Source organism: Hetaerina americana, unplaced genomic scaffold (assembly GCF_022747635.1).
Source record: "Hetaerina americana unplaced genomic scaffold, ioHetAmer1.1.p SCAF_11, whole genome shotgun sequence".
In the NCBI taxonomy this organism is placed as follows: Eukaryota; Metazoa; Arthropoda; class Insecta; order Odonata; family Calopterygidae; genus Hetaerina; species Hetaerina americana.
The window spans coordinates 28,052,861-28,075,180 of NW_027286181.1; the positions used below are offsets into that span (position 1 = coordinate 28,052,861).

At 39.4% G+C, this 22,320-nt stretch overlaps 1 protein-coding gene across 10 annotated transcripts in view; it reads left to right on the forward strand.

Moving 5' to 3' along the window:
• Lmpt (four and a half LIM domains protein limpet) overlaps window positions 1–22,320 on the forward strand; it is a 946,158-nt gene that overhangs the window by 801,641 nt on the left and 122,197 nt on the right. For 9 of the 10 annotated variants that reach the window (XM_071599517.1, XM_071599518.1, XM_071599516.1 and 6 more), the window contains 2 exons: window positions 6,593–6,793; window positions 11,920–12,094. In XM_071599517.1, coding sequence (XP_071455618.1) covers window positions 6,593–6,793; window positions 11,920–12,094 — 376 coding nt within the window. The remainder of the gene's footprint in view (window positions 1–6,592; window positions 6,794–11,919; window positions 12,095–22,320) is intronic. The other variant, XM_071599520.1, reaches the window with a different exon arrangement.

The window sequence follows — 22,320 nt, forward strand, 5'->3', positions numbered from 1 at the left end:
GTTCGAGTCCCGGTTGAGGAAATATTTTTACTCTTGTGATCCGTTCGATTCCGCCTTCCCCACCTCTATTGTGTTCGTCCTTTATATGTGTTCCTATCCCTTTTCCTTATATCTGTTTCTGTATATATGAGTATTTATTCGCCGTTTGGCGGGATTTCGTGTTTGAATGTGTATTTGGCCAATGTGGCTCATCTCTTTCTTCTGGCTATGCGTGCCACGAAACGCACTGTTCCTATCCTGTATGATGTTGTATGAATTCTTACCCACTGTCCTTTCCTTTCCTTGTGTATTGCCTATTTCTCCTTTGGTGGGTGAAACAGCCCCCTGACGCCATCTCTTGGCTGAAAGAATTGGGGCGCTTGGCGACATATTAGACCCACGGATCTCAGGGTAAATTGACGATCCTCGATAGCTCAAGTGGTTAAGAGCATCCGCCCGGCAAGTGGAAAGATCCGGTGTTCGAGTCCCGGTTGAGGAAATATTTTTACTCTTGTGATCCGTTCGATTCCGCCTTCCCCACCTCTATTGTGTTCGTCCTTTATATGTGTTCCTATCCCTTTTCCTTATATCTGTTTCTGTATATATGAGTATTTATTCGCCGTTTGGCGGGATTTCGTGTTTGAATGTGTATTTGGCCAATGTGGCTCATCTCTTTCTTCTGGCTATGCGTGCCACGAAACGCACTGTTCCTATCCTGTATGATGTTGTATGAATTCTTACCCACTGTCCTTTCCTTTCCTTGTGTATTGCCTATTTCTCCTTTGGTGGGTGAAACAGCCCCCTGACGCCATCTCTTGGCTGAAAGAATTGGGGCGCTTGGCGACATATAAGACCCACGGATCTCAGGGTAAATTGACTATCCTCGATAGCTCAAGTGGTTAAGAGCATCCGCCCGGCAAGTGGAAAGATCCGGTGTTCGAGTCCCGGTTGAGGAAATATTTTTACTCTTGTGATCCGTTCGATTCCGCCTTCCCCACCTCTATTGTGTTCGTCCTTTATATGTGTTCCTATCCCTTTTCCTTATATCTGTTTCTGTATATATGAGTATATATATATATATATATATATATATATATATATGTGTATATAACACACCCGTATGGTTTCCATTCTCTGTTTATTCGTTCGCCTCCTTGTTATGTCGTATCCGTGCGTTGAGAAAGATGCATCGACAAGGCAATCTTTCAAGATTCACCGGCGATTTTCCCATCAGGTTTGTTGGAAATTGAAATTGTGCTTAAATATTTCGGTCTTTTTAATAAGAATTTCCTCAAAGTCAACCCCCTCTGCTAACTTTTTAAATCCCTTAGCTCGCTGTTTTATTTGTGACAACTTCGGAGAGGCGATCCCGTCCCGGGCGGTATTGTTTTCTCTTCGATTCGTGAAGAGAGCTTTCGACCAGCTTTCAGCGGATCGAAGGGTCTCCACCACTCTCTATCTACTGTATTCCCTCCATCCACTCCCGCCCCTCGTCCTTTCACTCGCGCCCCTTCTGTCTTCCCCTCGGGGCCCTATCCTTTTCTTTGCATTCCCCTCCAACGCCCCTCCGCTCGCCTCGGGCTTCCCCTTTTCCCACCCCCGTCACCGCATCTTCCTTCTCGTGTTTTTCCGTCTCATTGTCCGAGACCCTGCTAACGTAGCATCCTCATGTAGGGCATAGAAGGGTTCTAGGGGACGTAAAACGGGACAATCCCTTCCCCCTCCTCTCCAAAATTTCTGAGCTCTGAAAAAAAATATTTTTTTAACTCGTGTTAAGAATTGTTTGTTTAAATATCAGGCGTATTTAATTAATTTTGTATTTTATACTATGCGCATTCATTAGTCGGATCATCCTTTAAAATAGAAGAGAGAGTAAAAATAGGCACAGGTAGAAGAAATAAAAGTTGCAAATCCTCCAATTACATATTACTACTTAGTGAACTTTATGGAGTTATTTCTCATACTGGTGTTATTCAACAATTTTACCAAATAAAACATTAAATCAATTTTTTTCAATTTCTTCTTGTGTAACGCAAGAAAACGAGGCGACGTTACCACCTAACAGGCGTGGCTGATTACGTACGGTCTCTGCTATTATGCATCTTAATTTTTTTATTTGTTTTATGAAGTAAGATATAAACTTTGATTAAGGGTCTATGTTCAATTTTAATTGACCCTTACCCTTAGATAAAGCTCTGGTCCACTCATGTAGAGGTCGTTAATCAAAAATCCGGATCTTTGACTATTTTTCGTGTGTCACGAGGGCTCTGGAAGGACATACGTATCGACATGCATACGTTTCCCGGGAGGATTGTAGCTCGGGTCTCACAGTCCGTCTGTTTATTGTTCACTTATCTTTGATTTCATTCTCTTCCGTGTCCGCCGGGCCGCGGTTTATAAATGTTTATCAAAGGTAGCTATTTGGCGCATCGAGCCACCGTTCCCTAAAGTCCCATTTTTTTCGATGTGGTGTAATTGGGATCGTTGGCGATTCTTTTCATCTTCGAGGTTGCATCTCCCGTGACTGAGAGTGTGGTGTGCATTCCTTGATTTTTTCTCCATTCGGAGAATTGTTCTCTTTTAGAGAGACCGCAGCGCTCATCATTCTGCTCTGATCCCCCCCCCCCACATCACGCTATCGTATTTCTTCTCATCCTCGTTCCAGGCCGCCTCCAATGCCTTCCGTTTTATTTTCATCGCTGTGGATTTTATTCTTAATGATGCACCAAAAACAATCTGGATAGGGTCGCAATCCCCTCTGTCCCGTCATGGAACAGGAGCAATATATGCTAATTATTTGTCAGTGTCCTTTAATTTTTGCCATTTTAACTCTATTTGTGTGCAAACCTCAAAAGACAAAGTGAATTAGCCAATTTATGCGTTATTTCCCTTGTCGACGAATTATTCTTCGTGTGTGCATGCGTATATTTATGTGTGTGTGTATATATATATATATATATATATATATATATATATATATATATATATATATATATATATATATATATATATATATATATATATATAACGATTGTACGGAAGAACTCACACGAGCGCCACCCACAATAATGGGCTGACACAATATAACACAAATAGAATAGAATAGCAATATTTAAAAGGACACTCACACGGTAAATTGTTCGAGCTTTCGGCCCTCTCAGAGGCCTTCTTCAAGGTCTCACTTGAATAAGGCCTCTGAGAGGGCTGAAAGATCGAACAATTTACCGTGTGAGTGTCCTTTTAAATGTTGCTATTCTCTTCTATTTGTGTTATATTGTGTCAGCCCATTATATATATATATATATATAATTCACTTTCGTTATACTTTTATACAAATTTTTGAATTGCATCTCTCGAGGATACATATTCTTTTTTTCAATGAGCTGTTTATGAGTTTACCTACAGAATTAATTTAGTTTGACGGGCAATTACAGTTCACGCGTGCCTAACGTATGATCAAATTACGTGCCCAACTTGCTATTTGTTTAGTATCCATGGTTATTTAAATCCGGTTTTAATATATTCGCTAAAGGAAATCTCTCTCGCCAAACCTTTACCAATTAAAGGATCCAATTACTAGAAGTAAATTAGTCGAATGAAGCCGTTAAGGACGGAGTTCCCCTGACGCATTCATTTAGTTCCGTAATTAAGTCATCGGTTGGATTAAGATTCATTCGGTGTTGTTGGTTTCTCTCCTAATATCTTTAGTCATAATTTCCCGGAGTAACAATTAAAGAGGCTACAGCGTGGAGCCTTCATACTGATAAGAGTGATGAGAGAGAAATCTGTTACACTTGTCTCGTGTAACGATTTCGTCGGAATCAATTTCGGGGTTCAAAGCCGTCTGGGGTTTATTTCGAGCCCCTCCTCACTTCTAATCTTGTTGGATCGTGGCACTGGAACTCGTATAAATTTCAGTAATGGCCCCAGCCATTCGCGCATTTCTTTCGTTTTGGGAACTAGAGGAGAATGGTTTTTGTACGAGTTTACCGTTAATTCGTAGTGCCCTCTCGCTTCAGCGCGTTATTTTATTTGTATTACCATCCAGGAAATGTTATTCTTCTTCCTGTCATCTATTACTCTGTTCCGCGTTTTAAATGAAATTCCTGTGAATTCTAATGCCAATAGTTAAGGCAAAATGTGTGTTTAATTCTTGGAGAGTAAATATATCGTTCAATAATGGCTTCTGTATTGTTAACATTGTGGTATCTGTTTCAGTAAAAAAAAAGCCTTTAACGTATTTGGATTAATTCGACAGATTTATTTTACCCTTTTTGGACATCGATGGAAACTGGACACTCTAACCGCAAATGCATTAAGATGTGCTAGTTTAAAGATTGCGCGTCATTACCTTTAACATAATTCGCTTAGATTCGGGTCTTAATTTCCCATTTTTAAGTCAAGTGCAATAATTGCTCAATATTCCAAAAAGGGATGGAAATTTCAGCGCTTAAAGGGCTTCCGAAATGGCATGAGTTTTTCCGAGAAGTGGCTTTATGCAATTTTTTAAAGGTTTATGAGTAAATTTAAAGTCAGTAATTACCTAAAAATGGGCAAAACCTAAAAGTGATCAAATTTTGGAGGGCAAAGATTTTTTGTGATGGATTGTGCTTGTAGTCGGGGCCAATACCTAGATTTGTGTTTCGTAATGGGTTGTGCATTATTTCTAGGTTTCTAACGAAGAAACAACGAGGTGCGAGAGACGTACTCGTTTATTCTGCAAGCCATAGGTCTTACACATGATTGTTAAATTTAAAATGTACTTCTTATTTATCTCATTGTGATCCAATATATGATATTCCCTATGGATTGGAAACTGAGAATCATAAAAATTCTTAACAATTCATTTTTACTGTGGTATTTAAGCAGTCGGCTCTACATTTCTTCTAATTATTGTGTGTAAAGTTTGTTCTCCGAGGTTATAAATCCTCCTCGTGCATCGCAAACTTCATTTTCGCCACATACAATGCGTGGCGTGGAAAGTTAAAGCTTTGCGATTTCTACGAGTAGTACGTTTCTCGTAGTTTGATCAAGTCTTCACTTTATATATATATATATATATATATATATATATATATATATATATATATATATATATATATATATATATATATATCAAAACAGGCAAACCGACAGATAGTATATTTCGGTCCGTCGTAAACTGTACGTGCGATTTTCCAAATGCGACAGCTTTTTCATGGGCATCGATTTCATGAATAAATATTTTATTACTGCTTGATAAGTGCAAGCTCTAAAAATGATTAGTTATCGTTCATATCTTTCGATTGGATGAATAATATGTTTTAATACTGCTTGATCATTGCAAAATCTAAAAACAATTAATTACCGTTAATATAATTTGGAAGATAATAATTCTGTCAACCTATCGCTTTTGATTCTTCGGCTGATGTCAACAATTGACTGCGATAAAATCTTATTACGCCATCGTGTTATTGACAGACCTCATGGGCGTCGAAAATCTATTAATACGTCACCCTTCATACTATAGCGTCGTCTTCGCACTAATAATGATTTGGCAAGGGTGTAGAGTTTGCCCCTCATTTAAATTCTGGAATTCCGCCTTTACCGGGTATATTACGCTTACGCGGCGTTTCGCAAAGGTTAACGGCTTTCATAACTCGAGAGCAACACCGGGCGGGTGCGTATGACTCGCGCGATTTTATTTGCACAGCGCGCGCGGATTCATAGAATCTCCCCCCCCCCCCTCTCTCTCTCTCTCTCTATGAGCGAGTTTCTCGCGCTTGCTTCTTTCGTAATGCGGTCGAGGTGACGTCACCAGCACCGCCCGACGCGGGAGAGGAAGCGCCACACGAAGTCTCCCGCCGTCGGAGGGAGGAGAGATGCGAACGAAAGCGCGATTTCCAAGAACGGCCCTCCGTATCGCGTATTCGAACCGTTCCCCTTAAGTATTCTCTATCTCATCCTTGTGTGCGAGTATTTTTATTTTTGCCGGCGTCTTCTTTCCCTTGCTGTCGGGCGGATGACTGGATTTTTTACGTGAGCTGGTTGCGAACGCGCGCGTGTTCATGAGTGTTGCGGAATGCATGTTTTGCCTTCGATTTCGGGTCACCAGATCCATCCCGCTTACGTCCCCTCGCGCGCGCGTCTTCGATGCATTTCTTTTTTTTTGTCGTGTCCGGTCTCACTGTTGTGTGTTTGGCTTGATTGTGTGTTTGTGTGCCTGTACCTGCCCTCCTTGACTCTATTAGTCCTCCCAACCCCTTCTCTCTCCCTCTCTCTCTCTCTCACACGTGCCCTCGTTGTATCGCGGCCCTCCTTCCGTTCTCGCCTCCATATCCCTGAGAAAGGGAGGTTAGTTCCGCTGCGGAAGGAGGGGGATCATCGGAGGGGGGATGAATGTGATGTGGATCCCTCTCCCCGATGGTACGGAGGTGCACCTCTCAACCCCCCTCTCCCTGTGGATCACAGGCGGAAGGGAGAGAGTGTGTGTGTATATTTCGAGAGGGGAGACTGGGGGGGTGTGGGGGAAGAGATAGAGAGAGAGGGGAAGGTGGATATGGCAGGAAGGAATCTCTCGAGCCGATAGCTTCATCGCCCTTTTCTTCCTTCTCCCCCACTTTTTTCCCCGCAGTTGATTTTCAGTGGCGAGTACACCAAGGCGATGTCCAAGGAGTGGCACTCCGGGCACTTCTGCTGCTGGCAGTGCGACGAGTCGCTCACCGGTCAGCGGTACGTGCTGCGTGATGAACATCCGTACTGCGTCCGATGCTACGAGTCCGTCTTCGCCAATCTGTGCGAGCAGTGCAACAAGACCATTGGGATCGACTCTAAGGTGAGAGCATACCCGCGCCCCGCGGGAGCTGCCGGCGATCCAAGATCGCGGTAAACGATACGCATAGATATGTATCGGAACAGCCGATATCTATCATCGTGTGCGTCATCCGATGGGTCGATTATTATTGTTTGGTAGTCCATCGGTCAAGGTAGGTTTTGGATGAACACAGTCTGAACAAGGATACTTTTTATTAAATGAAGAACGCAATGTATATTTCCTCTGTTTTTACATTGTGTTCTTTATTTAATGAGCATGAACTTCCACAAAGTTGAGCCTGTAACAGTTGAACGATACTTTCATTTGACTCTCCTAATTTAATACAACCTGAGACCCGACACTACAATAAACTATTCATAGATTCCACATACTTTCTCCCTACATTGACACATCACCACAGTTCGATGGCTCGATTATTATCCTTTGGTAGTCCAAGCTATGGACAGAACTTTCAACACCGCGTTGGTATTTTGCCTCTAATTAAAAGGCACAACCTGACACCATACGCTAAAATAAACCCGTCTCCAATTCCACATGTATTCCCCCTCCTTTTCTCCCCCTACTTTGCTTGCCTAACGACCTCCCCTCCATCACAGTCTTCAGAATTCCATCGTCAATCAAAATACTCTGCATCCACTTGTCTTGTTTCCTTTGGATTTCTCCCAGCATTTCTCTCTCTCCTCCCCCACCAATCACAGCACTTCGTTTTTTTTCACTCTGTCCATTTCCACTTTCCATACTTCTCCACAACCACGATTCCAAAACCTTCAATCTGTGCCTATAATCTTGTTCAAACAACTACGTTTCTGAGCTGTGAAAAACCGCGCTCCATATCATAGTTTTCGCTTATATTTTCTTGAAATCTGTACTCAACGCCCCTTGCATCAATGCCCTCCTTGAGAAAATCTCTTCGCCTAACGCGATTCTTCTTCTGACATCCTTTACCATTAAGACATACTAGCTTCAACACATTTCCAATATAGGTAAATCGTTCTACCTGCTCTAATATTTGCCCTCCAATGATAATGTATAACATAGCCTCTCTATTTTTCGTAAATGATAAGTGCAGTTAATACTTTCGTGGGTCTCTCAACCTAGTTGTATTAGTATAAAATGACGAAGGCGCTGTTCGGATAAATCCCAAGAAGGGAGGACAATTGGAGAGGCGGTAATGGAGTACTGTAGGCGGTGACAGATGGCAAAATCCTGGGGAAGTAAGGTGGAGAGAGGAAAAGAATAGGCATTTTGGATGGTATTAGAGGGTTAGAAAAAATTTAAAACTGAAGTATGAGATGGGATTTTTTTAATGGCTAGAATTGGGTTTAAGGATATTTTATTGTGGCTCTGCGAATACATTAGGATGTGGAGCCAGGGTATGTCGCAAACCTGCAGTGACCCGATAGACTTCTCCTAAAGCATGCACGCAGCTTGTAAATTATTAATGGGTTGCAACTTGGTCGGGGTAATCTGGAAAAGTTCGCGAATTGCTTAAGTCCTTCAAATATTCGGGAAAAAACGAGGAAAAGATCCGACTTTAAAGAAAATTCAGGATTTTGATATTTGAGTTGGGAATTTTGTGGTAATCGAAAATTTTCTAATGATAACGTCCTCTTTCGTTTATGAGATCAGTTCTTCTTTTGAGTGCAGGCTCTAGAAAAAGCCGAAACTAAGAGTTAGACCGACTTCAATGATGGAGTCGGTTCGCTGAGCGTTGAGGGCTGTTTCCCAAAAAAATACGTAGCTGGATTCCTTCAAATCGAAAAAAAATTCAGGAATGGGAATTCATAAAATGAATGGGCACCTACGCTCCGTTTCTATGAATGAGCATGTATCAAAAAAGCTGGTAGTCCTCATTTATCGCACTATTTGATAAGTTGATATGCGTTTTTTTCTTCTCTCGATCGACATTTATCTAAGACAGAAAAACCAGCAGTGTATAGGAGTGTATAAATGATTGTATGGAAGTGGAACTTGGGTAGGCCAAAATAAGTATGTGAATATCAAATGACTGCGGTAGATACAAATAGGATCAAGTACTTCGTATCATAAGGACCAGGTACTTGAGGAGTGTTTGTGATGAAAATATAGTGGGAATAGGGCGATTTATGATCGGGTAACGAAAGAATGTAGTTTTAATTGAATGTTTGCATAAAAGTATGGGTAAAGTTTGTTGAAGCCCAAAGAATGGATGAGAGGCGAATCGCAAAGCAGATATACGAAGGAAAAGTAAATTGGTTCAATTGAAAGGAGTACACCGAAAAAGTACTAGGTAAATGTGGTCGTAGGGAGTATCAAGATAATGAATATTAGGGTCTCAGGAACGTGTATGAAATAATGAATGAAGTATATGAAAGAACGTGTATGAAATAATAAATGGATGTGGAAGATGCTGAGAAAAAATGCTAGGGTAGTAAGGTATAAATTAGTATTGAGAAATGAAGTTCTTAAAACAACTTTTCATGACTTCTGGGGTTTGAGCAGTAAAAAAATCTTTCGAATGCCGAAATATTTGCATTCTTTTGATATAAACAGCACCCATGGCATATAATGGTATAACATTTACTCGGGTTAAAAAAAATAATGTATAAGCTTATTTAATTGAAAGCGAAGTTATGGGATTTGTTTTTTTCTGGAAATGCAGTCGTGTAAAGCTAATTTTCTATAGCAAGGATATATTTTCCCATCCATTGTCCTATAGGGTAATAATTTTTCGTTACGTTAAAAGGCGTGGTGGGTTCCAATAATTGCTCAATGCGTTAGGTTTTTTTATCAAATTTGTTTCCGAAAATAATTGGATTAAACTGAAGTGAATACCATGAAACCTAAAAGGGCCTCCAGAACCCTTGAATAATTTACCGGAATGCCTAAGGGGTATTAGCTATGTTTGGCCCTCACCCCTCCTGTTGAAAATGGCAAAATATGACCGCTCCTTTGAGTGGCAATTTAAAGGTTAATTGCTACTCTAATGAGAAGCGGTTAACTTAGACTAGCTCTAATTAATTGTTTTAATAATTGGTTTTTCGGTTTTTCTTAATTAAAAGTTTCGATTTTCGATAAAAACTGGTCATCGATTCACCTGCTTTTTGTTTTCTGGGTGTATTTTTACACCCACTCGTGTTTCGATTCCTGGTCCACATGATGGTTCTTTTTCGATGACGGTCGAGCTTTCTTTATTACTTCCATTTACATGCATACTGTGACTTTCTTAACTGTAAGAATGCTGAAAATATTTATGATTTATACAGTGCGTGAGAAAATGTATCATTGCACCATCGCAGATACGATTTGCATCTCTGCTTTGGTATTAAATGAAGCCTTATTTTATGTGTGTTTGTGTGAAATATATATATATATATATATATATATATATATATATATATACATATACATATTATTATTAGGTAATCTACCGGTTAAGGTAGGTTTTTGGATGGACGTACCTGTAAGTACTAATTAAATAATTTGTGACCCCTAGCAAAACACAACATCCTACTTTACATCACGTCCCTCTTCAGCTCTGAGTACTTTCTTCCTCCTTTCATCCCTATCCTGTTCCTTCCCTTTCCTCGTTTGCCTAACATTCTCCCCTCAATTACAGTCTTCAGCATCCCGCTGCCGGTCAATACCCCTTTCAGCCACTTTTCCTGCCTCCATAGGATTGCTCCCAACAAACCCCTATCTTCGCCCACCATACCAAGTACTTCCTCGTTTGTTTTCTTCTCTGTCCATTTCACCTTCTCCATCCTTCCCCTCGCCCACATCTCAAAAGCCTCCAGTCTACGGCTATCCTCCCGCTTCAATGACCACGTTTCATATATATGTACTTATTTCACAATTACTTCACGTATATATATATATATATATTTATATCACATATTACATATATATATATATATATATATATACGTTTCACTATATATGTATATATTATATATACATACTTATATTTTCATGCATATATACATATATACGAGGGTCATCCGGAAAGTAGTACCCGTTCGTGAAATAAAGACACAAAAGTAAATATTAACAAACATAAAAAATTTTATTTGAAAGAGGATACTTTAAACTACTTCTCAACATAATCTCCAAGCAAATTAAGGCATTTGTCATAACGTGTGACAAGTTTCTGTATTCCTGCTGCATAGTCCTTCGCCGCCAGCTCATTGAGATACGCGAGGGACCCATCTTGCACAAATTTTTGCATAATGCAGATGGTGTTTAACAATTTCATGAACAATTGTTCGAGAAACATTGGGAAAATGCTCACAGATGTCATCAATTGTGACGCGCCGATCGTTCCTCACGAATTCGTCAACTGAGCTCACCAGTTGGTCTGTAATGACAGACGGTCTCCCCGAACGCTCATCGTCGTGTGTGTTCCCCCTCCCCATGTTGAAGTTGCGACACCACCGCCGAACAGACGACTCGTCCATTACATTGTCTCCATACACCTCCTTTAATTGGCGATGAATATCACATGGGCGAACGTTTCTTGCATTGAGGAATTTAATCACTGCCCTCACTTCACAACTGCCGGCGTTCTCAATTTTTTTAAACATTGTAAACAATCACAGAAACAACACAGGCAATGCTAGCGTCACGCAACTTGGCTCAGAGAAGGCAGACAAGCCACTGAAGCTATCTGACCTCGTCCAGCGGCTACTCGCGTCGTCAGCACTTCATGCGGCACGAACGGGTACTACTTTCCGGATGACCCTCGTAAATGAGTTTGTAATTTTCCACGTACTTCTTGAAGGAAAATATTTTATGAAGAAGTTATCTCGCGGACTTATTCACGAGTAAAACATGCTCTCGGTACAAGGAATAAGGACTGGCTACATAGTTACTTCTATATATATATATATATATATATATATATATATATATATATATATATATATATATATATATATATATATACATACATACATACTTAGAAACACACACGTATCGTTAGTTTTCAAAATTTACTTTATTCGCGCCTTGATTCGGTTTGGAAGATCAATGTTTGGCTTGTGCAATCAGTCTAATGAGTAAAACTTAAAAAGTTAATTTGTGAATAGCAACTAATGTTGACGGCAGCCTGGGGTAATCTACAGCTATTCCACCCCTCCTCTTTACAGGATCTCTCCTACAAGGACAAGCACTGGCACGAGGCATGCTTCCTTTGCACCAAGTGCCGCGTGTCCCTCGTGGACAAGCAGTTCGGCTCAAAGGCTGACAAGATCTACTGCGGCAACTGCTACGACGCCCAGTTCGCCTCCCGATGCGATGGCTGCGGCGAAATCTTCAGAGCTGGTGAGTCCCCGTTCTCTCCACCACCGCATTGCACCCATTTCGAAGACTCAGCCCCGTAGGTTGACCCACCCGAAAGAAAAGCCAACGGGCACCCCTTTCCAGCTGATCCGGCAGCCATTTCCGCATTAGCATCAGTAGTATTCAATTTGGATGAAGCACTTCGACTTATGTGTACATTTTATTGGAGTAGAGAGATGGAAACCCTACGTGGGACCCAGCGTACCGTCCTCACCAACGGCATTAAAATTGTTCCCCCGTGATTACTTTTTGACACTAAAAATTGGTGTCGTAGGCAGTTTGAAATAAATTTATAATCCTTGGAATACATTTCAAGCGTACCACTCCAATCCCGCATTACGTTCTTTAAATTATAACGTATAACGGTAAATGGGTCTGTCGTCTCGAAGGATTGATTTCTTTCTTTCGTGCTTAGTTATGTAAAATTACTAGCAAAGACCCTTTTGAATAAGATACGGGTTTTGAAGATTAGACTTAATCAGTAAATGTTTTCTATCTATGCAGATTGCATATTGTTCGATAAGCTGTCGAACTTACTTTACTCCACCTCCTCCAACCTTGTGTCGATTTGCGTAATTCCTATCCTTATCTCCAGATTTTTGTTGTCTTAATGTAGATATAAAAAAAATCATTTTTGTGTGTTTTCGTGTACAAGTTAAATGCCCTCCCCAATCTATAGGTCTTACCAAGGTGTTGGCGTATTTCGAATGTATTCAGTTTTTCGACTCTAACTTCATATTTAAGAACATGGAAAATGCTCTAACTATTTGTCGTTCAACTTTTATTTTTCATGAACAAGATTTTCGTACGGTGTGTCACTATCCAACGACGATGTTCTGTCGATGAGTTGAGACAAGTTTATTCGTTTTGCATTCCCTTACGATTCGTATTTCTTTGGAGAAACTTCAGGGCTATGACTTAACTATGAATTCTAAAAGATAATTTATCCATTTGCTTAATTAGAGGTATTCTAATTTTAGCCATTAGCACACTACTTGTTTACATAAGTATTAATGTATTATATGATTAAGGAAAACTGGAATTTTCATGTTTTATTTAGAAAGGATGCGTGAATGAAACCATTTTATCTGCAAATTAATTTGTATTATGTATGGGCCAGAGTATTTTACTCTATTCAAACTTGTCCATTATACGAGCTTTCTTACTTCTGTGATGCAATTGTTGATCAGCTAAGCATTTCTTTAGTTGCTTGCTTGGACTGATTCGGTTGTTGAATAGTCTTGGATTGGAAACTTAATGCCCTTCAATCAGAGCAGTGTATGCGGTGTAATTTTAAAAAGGCACACTTTTTTCGCCAGTGGATAGCAATATAATTCCTCCGGTTTTTTGTGTCCAGTTTGAGGTTTTTTTCGTGTCGCACTATGAGCACTGTAGAGTGTATCAAAAGTCTACTCAAGTTCGGTAGAGTACTGCTTTGTGAGTTATTAAAAAATATAATCTCTTAAAGTTAAAAAAATACATTTATTGCGCATAAAAGCGTAACGGAAACCTTTGATATTTATTGAATAATTTCTGGCTGATTGAGTGGCTTGTATTCCTCACGATGGGGTTAGTAATTCAATGGACCTCTCTTTGGGCTTCGTTTGAACTGGGGCCAAAATTCCACACATCCTTAATGCTTGACTCGTAATTGATCGAAGAGACCACTTCAGCGTTTATTAAATGTTTTTTTTAGATTGCAAGTTAAACAATTTTGGAAGTACTTGAATTTTAATGATATTACTTTAAATCTCCCTCTCTTACTGTTTTCTTTCGATTTTGTTTTTTCTCTCCAGCTGTGGAAAAGTAATGAATATATTTTACTTTTATATTTGAAACAGTGACCGCCTTTTGGTGTATGAATAACTGTGTAAACAGATGAATGTTTAAGAAAGTATACCCTCTCCGAAATCATCAGACAGCTAACTGCCTTATATCCTCCTTTATTCATTCATTTAACGCAAATAACCCTTTTACACAAAGAAAGGCAAAAACACTTAAATTGGTTCCACAATTATAAAAAAAACATTTATAAACGGGTACAAGTTACATAAAGTTACATAGTCGTTATTGAGAATTAAAGTATAATTTAAAATTAAAGAAGAATGTTGATTTTCAATACATGAAAGGCATTTTCAGTTGGTATGCAGGTACGTAAACGTATCTAGTTAGGTTAATTAATGTAGACAGAGTATCAATATTAGATAATATTCCAAATTTCAAAAATGGAAGCAGGATATTAGAAATATAGTATTTGTTACCGGTCAAATGATGGTACAAAATGATAAATGTTAGTAGTAGTTATTAACTATACATTGTGGTATCGATCAAGAAAATTTACCCAATGGGCATTAGGAACAAAATTATTGACATGTACAGATATCCACACAGAAATAATTAGCATTCTTAAATTATTCAGATATTTTTAATTACATTTTTTAAGGGATCCTAGTGAGATAGAAAGTAGGTCAATGTAATCACAACTGTTGGAATATCTCATAATCTAGCTTATAGGCAAGTAGTAAGTGTAGTTTTGTGCATGATATCTAATTTCAAAGAGTGCGTCATGCCTTGTGTTATGTGAAGGTACTCGGAAAAATATTTCCCTTAGGAGTTCTAAGGAATCAATCTGGTTATGCTGTAATTTATTAAGAAAAGTTATGTTATTAATTTTTCTGCGTTTATGCGAGGAGGGAAGATTAAGTAGAGGTAACATTTCATGATAACTGTAAAGGTCTTCGTGAAGATTGAATTTGAATGCAATTTTGCGCACAAATTTTCTTTGAACGCATTCGATTGTATGAGTATGGAGTTTGTAGTAAGGTGACCAAACAGTAGAGCAGTATTTACAGAGTGACCTAACTAATGAGATGAACAGAACTTTATACGGCTCTATATGTTTAAAGTTTTTACATAATCGGAAGAAAAATCCAAGCGATTTGTATGCTTTAGATTGAACATAGTTATAATGTGGATTGAACGTTAACTACTATGAGTCAAATATAACTCCGAGGACTATTAAACACTCTCTTTTCACAATTACCTTTTGATTGGTTTCCAACGACGCCAAACAGAAATGTTTGGACACTCACCGAAAAGAACTAAGTAGACGGGGAAAGAAAGGATTTATTTTGCGCACTAGATTCCTTTTTTTTATTGTTTCGTGACTAACGAAACTCGCATTTGCTTCTCTCTTTCCCGCTCCCCTGTGACAGACGAGTAATGTTAGTAATTTCCACCCAATTCCACTCATGACGTCGACTGCAGAAGGTAAATACGCGCATCCTTCAGCGTGGTGTCTCACTTTCAGCAAAAAGAGACCCCTCCCCCTCCCTTCCTCTCCCTTTCGCCCTCTCTTCTCACCATCTCCGCCCCCCTCTCCCTCCCCGCTGGACGGAAATTCCGCGGCGATGAATGGGACGAGTACGGAGAGATTCCCTCTCGACAAGGAAACGAGATTAGGTTTTCCCTGTAAATCGCTCGCGCTCAATTCGTCGTCAGATCTTTTCCGCGTATTCCTTTGTTTCCGTTAGTAAGCCAACTCGCCGGCCACCCACACGTCGTCTCCCGTCGCGACCCTGCTTCGCCGAGTCCGAAGGTCCCTTCGACCCAGTTAAACCTCCGCCCACCCCTTCCCTTCTCTCATTTCGAAAAAGAAAGAAGGATGCGATTGGGCTAAGACGCAGTAAGAATTTCAGTGCGATGCTTCGGGTTTTTTTATCGGTCTGTTGAAGACTGGTCTTCTGGCTCTTAAATTTTCTTGAGGTTTTTGTGAGGCATTCTCTCCTTGAGTTGGGGGGGGGTGATTATTGGTGCCTGCGATCGTAATTTGTCGTCAGTGCTCCATTAATTACTCCAAGAGTTGAGTAATACGTCACCCTTCCTTCGAAAGCACTGATTAGTATGCCTTGTTTATGCAGGCGATCATTTGACTTACTTTATAGTCTCGCGTCTTCGGGAGGCATTTTGCTTTGAATGATAAACTACACTCCGCTGTAATTAGGTATCATATTGTGGTCGTGTCCGGGGTGGAACGATGTCATTTATGGATGGAACTTGCACTATAACAGAACAAGAGAAAATGAAGTGGTATTTGCTTTTAGTTTCGTTCTCTGGTAAATTTAAACTGCTGGACACGTCAGAGTATACTGGCTATTTATCGCACGTTAACCACGCTTCACTTCGCAGTAAGAATTAACAAATCCCATTGACATAAACGAAGATGTGGCTCTTGAGGGCATTCGATCTTTTGGTTGGATTCCACCCATTACTCCATTCCACGGTGATTTTCCTTATCCCACCGGGAGGCTGTTAGAACTTATCCATAGAGTACCATCTATAAGCAATGCTCACCTATCCTAGGTTCGGTTTGAAGCAACTACTACTAAACTTCCCTATTTTGTATGTCTTTATATTACTTGGATTTCACGCTTTTCAGCTGTAGCTTCATTTTATCCATGATCTTCCTCTGCAGTTCTCTTCAAAGGATCTTCAGCTAGCTCATTGGTATTTCAATCTCTAAATCAATAACTTCCATTTTTCCCTTATTGTTCTTTATGCCCTCGTGGCTACTATCACCTCATATGCCCTCAACCTGGCCTAATTACTTTTCACGTTGCATTCCTCGTGAGATCTTCCCTTCTGTCATGCTTTTAAAAATGAATTATCACCTTGTGCCCAATCCATTTTCCTTATAAAGCTCCGTATAAAGTTTTCCTCATATACGTCTCCGTGTACTTCCTTGTTTCATTTCGCATTTCATCTCTCCACTTGATCTTCAGCATTCACCTCTAGCACTAGATTTCGAAGGCAACAACTCTCCTCTGATCTGTTTTTTTTAATGATTAATGTTTTCTCTGATCCATAAAGTGCAAAACTTCACAGTAATGCTCTCATGTATGTACATGTATATTCCTTGTGAGTCAACTTCTTTTCTTTGTGCATGGTTGTTTCCCCTTTTTTGTGTGGGTGAACGTATTCTTAGCTTGTGCGGCGGTCGTCTTGATGGCCATCCCACAAACATTACCTCTTCTGAGGCAGGAGAACGATTCCACTTGTTCTAATTTCTCTCCACTTAACTCGATAACTTCTCCCTTCAACTTCTATCTCCTCAGCAAGCGTTCGTGCCTTAAAATGAATCGTCCAATGAGTCTCTCACCGAGTGTTTCTCACAGACTACTTTCCTCTCCCGCTCTTCGCAGAAATTCTTCGTTTGTTATTCGATCCGCCTTTTAATCTTCATCATTTTCCTGTAACTCTACATTCCCGTTGCTTGCAATCTTCTTTTCCCTTTTTCTGCCCCTTTCAGCGTCATTAAGAGTGAAATAAACGATATATTTGTCTTGAAGATTCTTTTAAAATTAAAATTAAGAGTATTTTTGTTTCGTGTCGTAAGTAGTTTTGGTTTTTAGATCACCGTCTTGTTTTAATTTCACGAGCACTTTGTCCTTCCTTGTATTTTTCATGCTGGTGACTCTGCTTCTAGAATAAGTCACGTCTTTTATTTCTTGATTGTTTTTATCTGTCTAACTTCGTGTTTGGTTTTCATTCTCTCCTTCCGTCTCGGATAAACGTAACAATTTCATTTTTGTTCATGCCCCTAGTTAACATGTTCGACGAAGGCAGATGCCTGGTCCACTTCTCTGTCGTATCTTAATCCAATCGATTTGGAAAAACGAGCTCCGGTCGTGAATCCATACGTGAAGTAGGGAGGGAGAAAAGAGGAAGGAAAGCTCTATATTTGGTGAAGTCGTTTGAGTGCGCTTGAGTAACGTAGGGAGACATGAGAATTTCAATAGATGCGGATGACGTAAGTCTCTCGCAGAGGACAAATCTTCGACATAGGCTAGTCTTTGTTGTTATCGGCGATGATAATATCTTTAACGCCTCTTTTAAAGTCTAGGTGCGAGTGTAGACTTGGTTTTCTTGAGCGGGCGGGACTTTTCAATTGGCTTTCTCTCTCTCTCTCTCTCTCTCTCTCTCTCTCTCTCTCTCGTCTGGCGGTGGAATTGAGGGTAGTGCTGGAGAGTTGTATGAAGTCGAAACCTTTGTGTGAACACGTTTAGAGAAAGAAAAGCGATCATAATGATTGTCTATTCACTTCACTCGAGACGATTTTCTAGCACAAAACCTAAAATGAAGCTAAGCGTATTGTTGATTGGTATTATTCCCGCTGTTTTGGCAAGTTATCTCTTTTTCTTAATCATTGTGTAAAGTCAGCGCTTTACTCAACATAAATAGAATACTTACATAATTAATACTCTTACATAAATACAAATACACTTATTTAATCTTTAATCTTGATGAAATATTAAGATTTTTTGTGAAGTAATTTCAAAATAGGAATGCTAGTAAAATCCTAAATAATAATTTTTAATAAATAATAAAATAATAAAAACAAACCCCTTACGGGAATCCTGAGAATCGCACGCGTTCTTGAATTGCAAAACGATTACATTCTTGCGAATAAAAAGATAGAAAAAATTATGTAATTGCACAATTTAAAGGTGTCGTTTCCATAGAAGACGCAAGGAATATGGAAGTGTTCAACACTAAATGATCCATCAATGATTCAATCACGCTAAATCCTTTCCGTATCAAAAGGAGAACAAACGCTTGGTAATAATATTTTAATTCCCATCAATTCCTAAAACATTAAGTTTAATAATCTATGGAAATGTTAAAATCATGTTGTTACTAAATGTAGTCGTTAATTATCCAGATTCTTGCTTTATGGGTAAAACAATGAGCCTATTAGGGATCCCGGAATTGGATACTATTTAAATATGGAGTTATATTAGCCATAACGTTTCGGAATTAATAATTGAGTCAAAAAAAATTTCACATTTCGTGAGCATCGATGAAAAGTTGAATCAACTTCTATAAACTTTTGTAATGATGTATTAGCATTCACCACGTGAACTTTCGTAAATCCACTTATCAGAGATAATATTTTACTTTCCATTCCCTTTTATTAAGTTTTCCAGGGTATATATTTGAGATTGGTAATTCTCCGCCATTCCCTTAAAGATTCAAGTCGCTTCACTCTGAGACCGAGAATGGAAAATTACTTTTTTTCCCCCAGTTCCTGTGGTAGCAAACTTAATTAGCCTCGGATATGCCGACTGCCTCGGGCTCATTATAGTCACCCATTGAAATGTAAAGCAGACCAACGTCTTGGAAGAAGTTTGCCGTTCCTCAATCAAAGGCGATGGAGTTCGGAAGGGTTTTAGTCATTCATCCAGGTGGGGGAATCATTTTCCTTCCTGCTTCAAATGATCTCGAATGTTAGCGTTCCGGGGTTAACGACCGCTTCGGATGTTTTTGAGTCGATGAACTCCGAAGTCGGTTGTTATGAGGTGCTTCTGCTACCCTCTCTCTCTCTCTCTCCCTCCACCCCCTTTGCCTTTTGACTCCCGTATTTTGTTTCATTATTTCCCCCGACTACGAATCATCGCGAAGTGATGGCTCTTCTGTTCCGGAAACACATTTTTGGATTCTTCTTCCCTTCAAGACGCGCGAGGAAATCTCGAAACTCCTCCGTTCACCGGATAGGGGAGATTTGATTAAGGATGGGTTACTATGGAAACGATATGAGCTCTCCATCCAATTCTCCCGGTTTAACAGTTGGAATGAGAGGCGTTCTGGATCATGAATCTTATAACCTTAAGGGTGTTTCGAGCGAGTTCTTCATATTTGATCGCCTCAGAAGAATCATTATAGGCATATTTCTTTTGAGCTCAAACATACCCTACGGCCGCTTTTTTTTCGTTTCCGCGAGTTGAAGATGTTATCATCCATGTATTCGCGGCGTTTAGTCGCTCTTTATTAGATCTATCAGGGTAAATCAAAGTGATTGTAGATTGTACACGTCGATCGATAGACTATTTCCTATAAATCTATCCGCCTGTCAAAAATTGTAAGACAAAATCATACACATTGTGGAGCGCGACTGCTATTCGAGCTAAACTCATAATTTTTTCCATGGCTGGGCGCCTTTACGCCTTGTAGAATAGCTATTTTGTCATCCTGCTCAGAAAGAATTGTTTTCTGCTTTCATTGGAATCATGCATTGTGGACAGCGCATTAAATTGATGTATGTATTCGGTTATCAGATTGTAGTAAAAAAAATCATTCCTAGGAAAGAACTTGTTTGACGTTCTATCTCGTTGGACGCAATTGTTTGTGACTATTTGTTGTAATTTTGATTTATTTTTCAGTGAATAAAATTCATAAATACGCGCTTTAGGAGTGAATTCAATAATGCTTAGGGCGAATTTTTTTTCAAAGAAAGCGGTATTCGTAAATGTTACTTGATGTGTGGTGCGCATTATACAGTTTGTTTTTGAACTCTTTGGGTAGGCTTTCGACTTTTTGCGTATCGAAACGCACTTTTTCGCTGACTTCTTTTTCTGTAAATTGTTAAAAGTATTTGATTTTTTAAATGTAGTTCGATGGCCGAGGTCTTCTCTTAATATAAAAACAGTTCTGAAAGAATCATTGCGAAAATTCTAGTTAAGTATGCATACATAACACCACCTTACCCGAAGCGTAACTCGAACCCGCGACTACGAAGTTAACGAGCGCATCAACCACGTTGCAATATCTTATGAATTTAAGCCATAGTTGATCGGTGCCAATGTTTCGCATGTTAAGTTGTAACATAAAGAATGTCTTTTTAATGAATATATTTAGCGTTTTAATTGTTCACTAATCTTGGTTGACCAGATAGGAACTTGTTTATGTTTCAGCCTTAAAAGTATGTTGGTTTGATTCTCAAAAGCTCTGCGGGCGATGGAAACTGCAGGGGGTGGGTAAACAGTTGTGCCTACCGGCCGAGAGATGGCACTCAAGGTGGAACGCTTGCCAGCGGCGCTTTGCGACTCTACATCCAACTAACTCTTGGTCTCCCGAATCATTGCGAAAGACGTGGGGGGGATACGAATCGTCCTCTCTCTCCTCCGGCGACTAATTCCTTGCTGAGCTGTAGTTTAGGTTAAGATCTCGATTAGGGATGATCCTGGATATTGTCCGCTGACGAATTAATAGCCTTTGAGTTAGTTGCGCTATGCACGAATTCGAAAGCACAGCCGTTTTTTCCCAGGGAAATGTCGACCGTGCTGTAGTCGTATTCTCTTTCGAAATTTTCCTGAGTGACCAAGTAGATTCAGTTTAAACGGGAGTAAATTTCTTTCTTATCATTCTCATACTACTTCCGAGAATTGGATCAATGTATCTTTTCAGCAATTGCCAGCTGAAGGGAAAACTAATGCCACAGCCTTAGTTCGCACAGCCTTACATTTCTCTTTTTTAAATATCATTTTATGTGAAATTATGATAATTTTCTGTTTTCCAATCAGCAAAAAAAGATTCTCGGAACACAGTTGTGTTGCCAATTAATGTGTGATCATTTTTTTGGTCACTTTAATGATGTATTTTGTGATTTAATGTCGTTCTGTGATGAATTTCGTTGTGCTAACGAGGTCATTTGCCCAATTGTGTGAATGCAAGTAGGATACTCATTGATATAGTCACTAGTTTAGGGAATAGTATTTCGTCTCGGTTCTGATTCATTATGAAAAATAACTGGTTTATTATTTGTCGAGGAAAAAAGAAATCATCTTCAATGTATTACAGTGATATATTTTCACGATTGTGATGTATTATTGAAATGTTTACATACGTGTGATTTATTAAATCGCCCTGATATTGTTATGATTTTGATACTTCTGGAAAAGGAAGCTTTAATATTTGCTAACCCCAAATATCGCTTATTCTCCGAAAATTTGGTGATCTTATTTAACTGTACATTTATTGGTGTTTTCTTTCGTTAATCCCTCAACGCAAACATAAATTCACGTTACTGCTGTCTATCGATGATGGAGAAGTTGCCGACATTAGCAGCGTGACCATAAAATTACACACCATCCAATGAATCCAGTCATTTAATATGACTGTTCCCAGTTACAAACGTATGGGGATTCTCTATTTATATTTCTTTCGGTTGTTTGACGTATGGTAAAATATTTCTGGAATGTATTTCATAATTTGATTGAGACATTCAACATTATTTATTAAATAAGTTAACATTGTATACAGATGCCGCCTATGAGTGAAAATTGTCCGCAGTGTCACCCTTGTTGCACCCAGCAATTGGTTTCATTAGATGTTATAAGAGACTACGAGCTATGTTCTTGTATTCTTTTTAA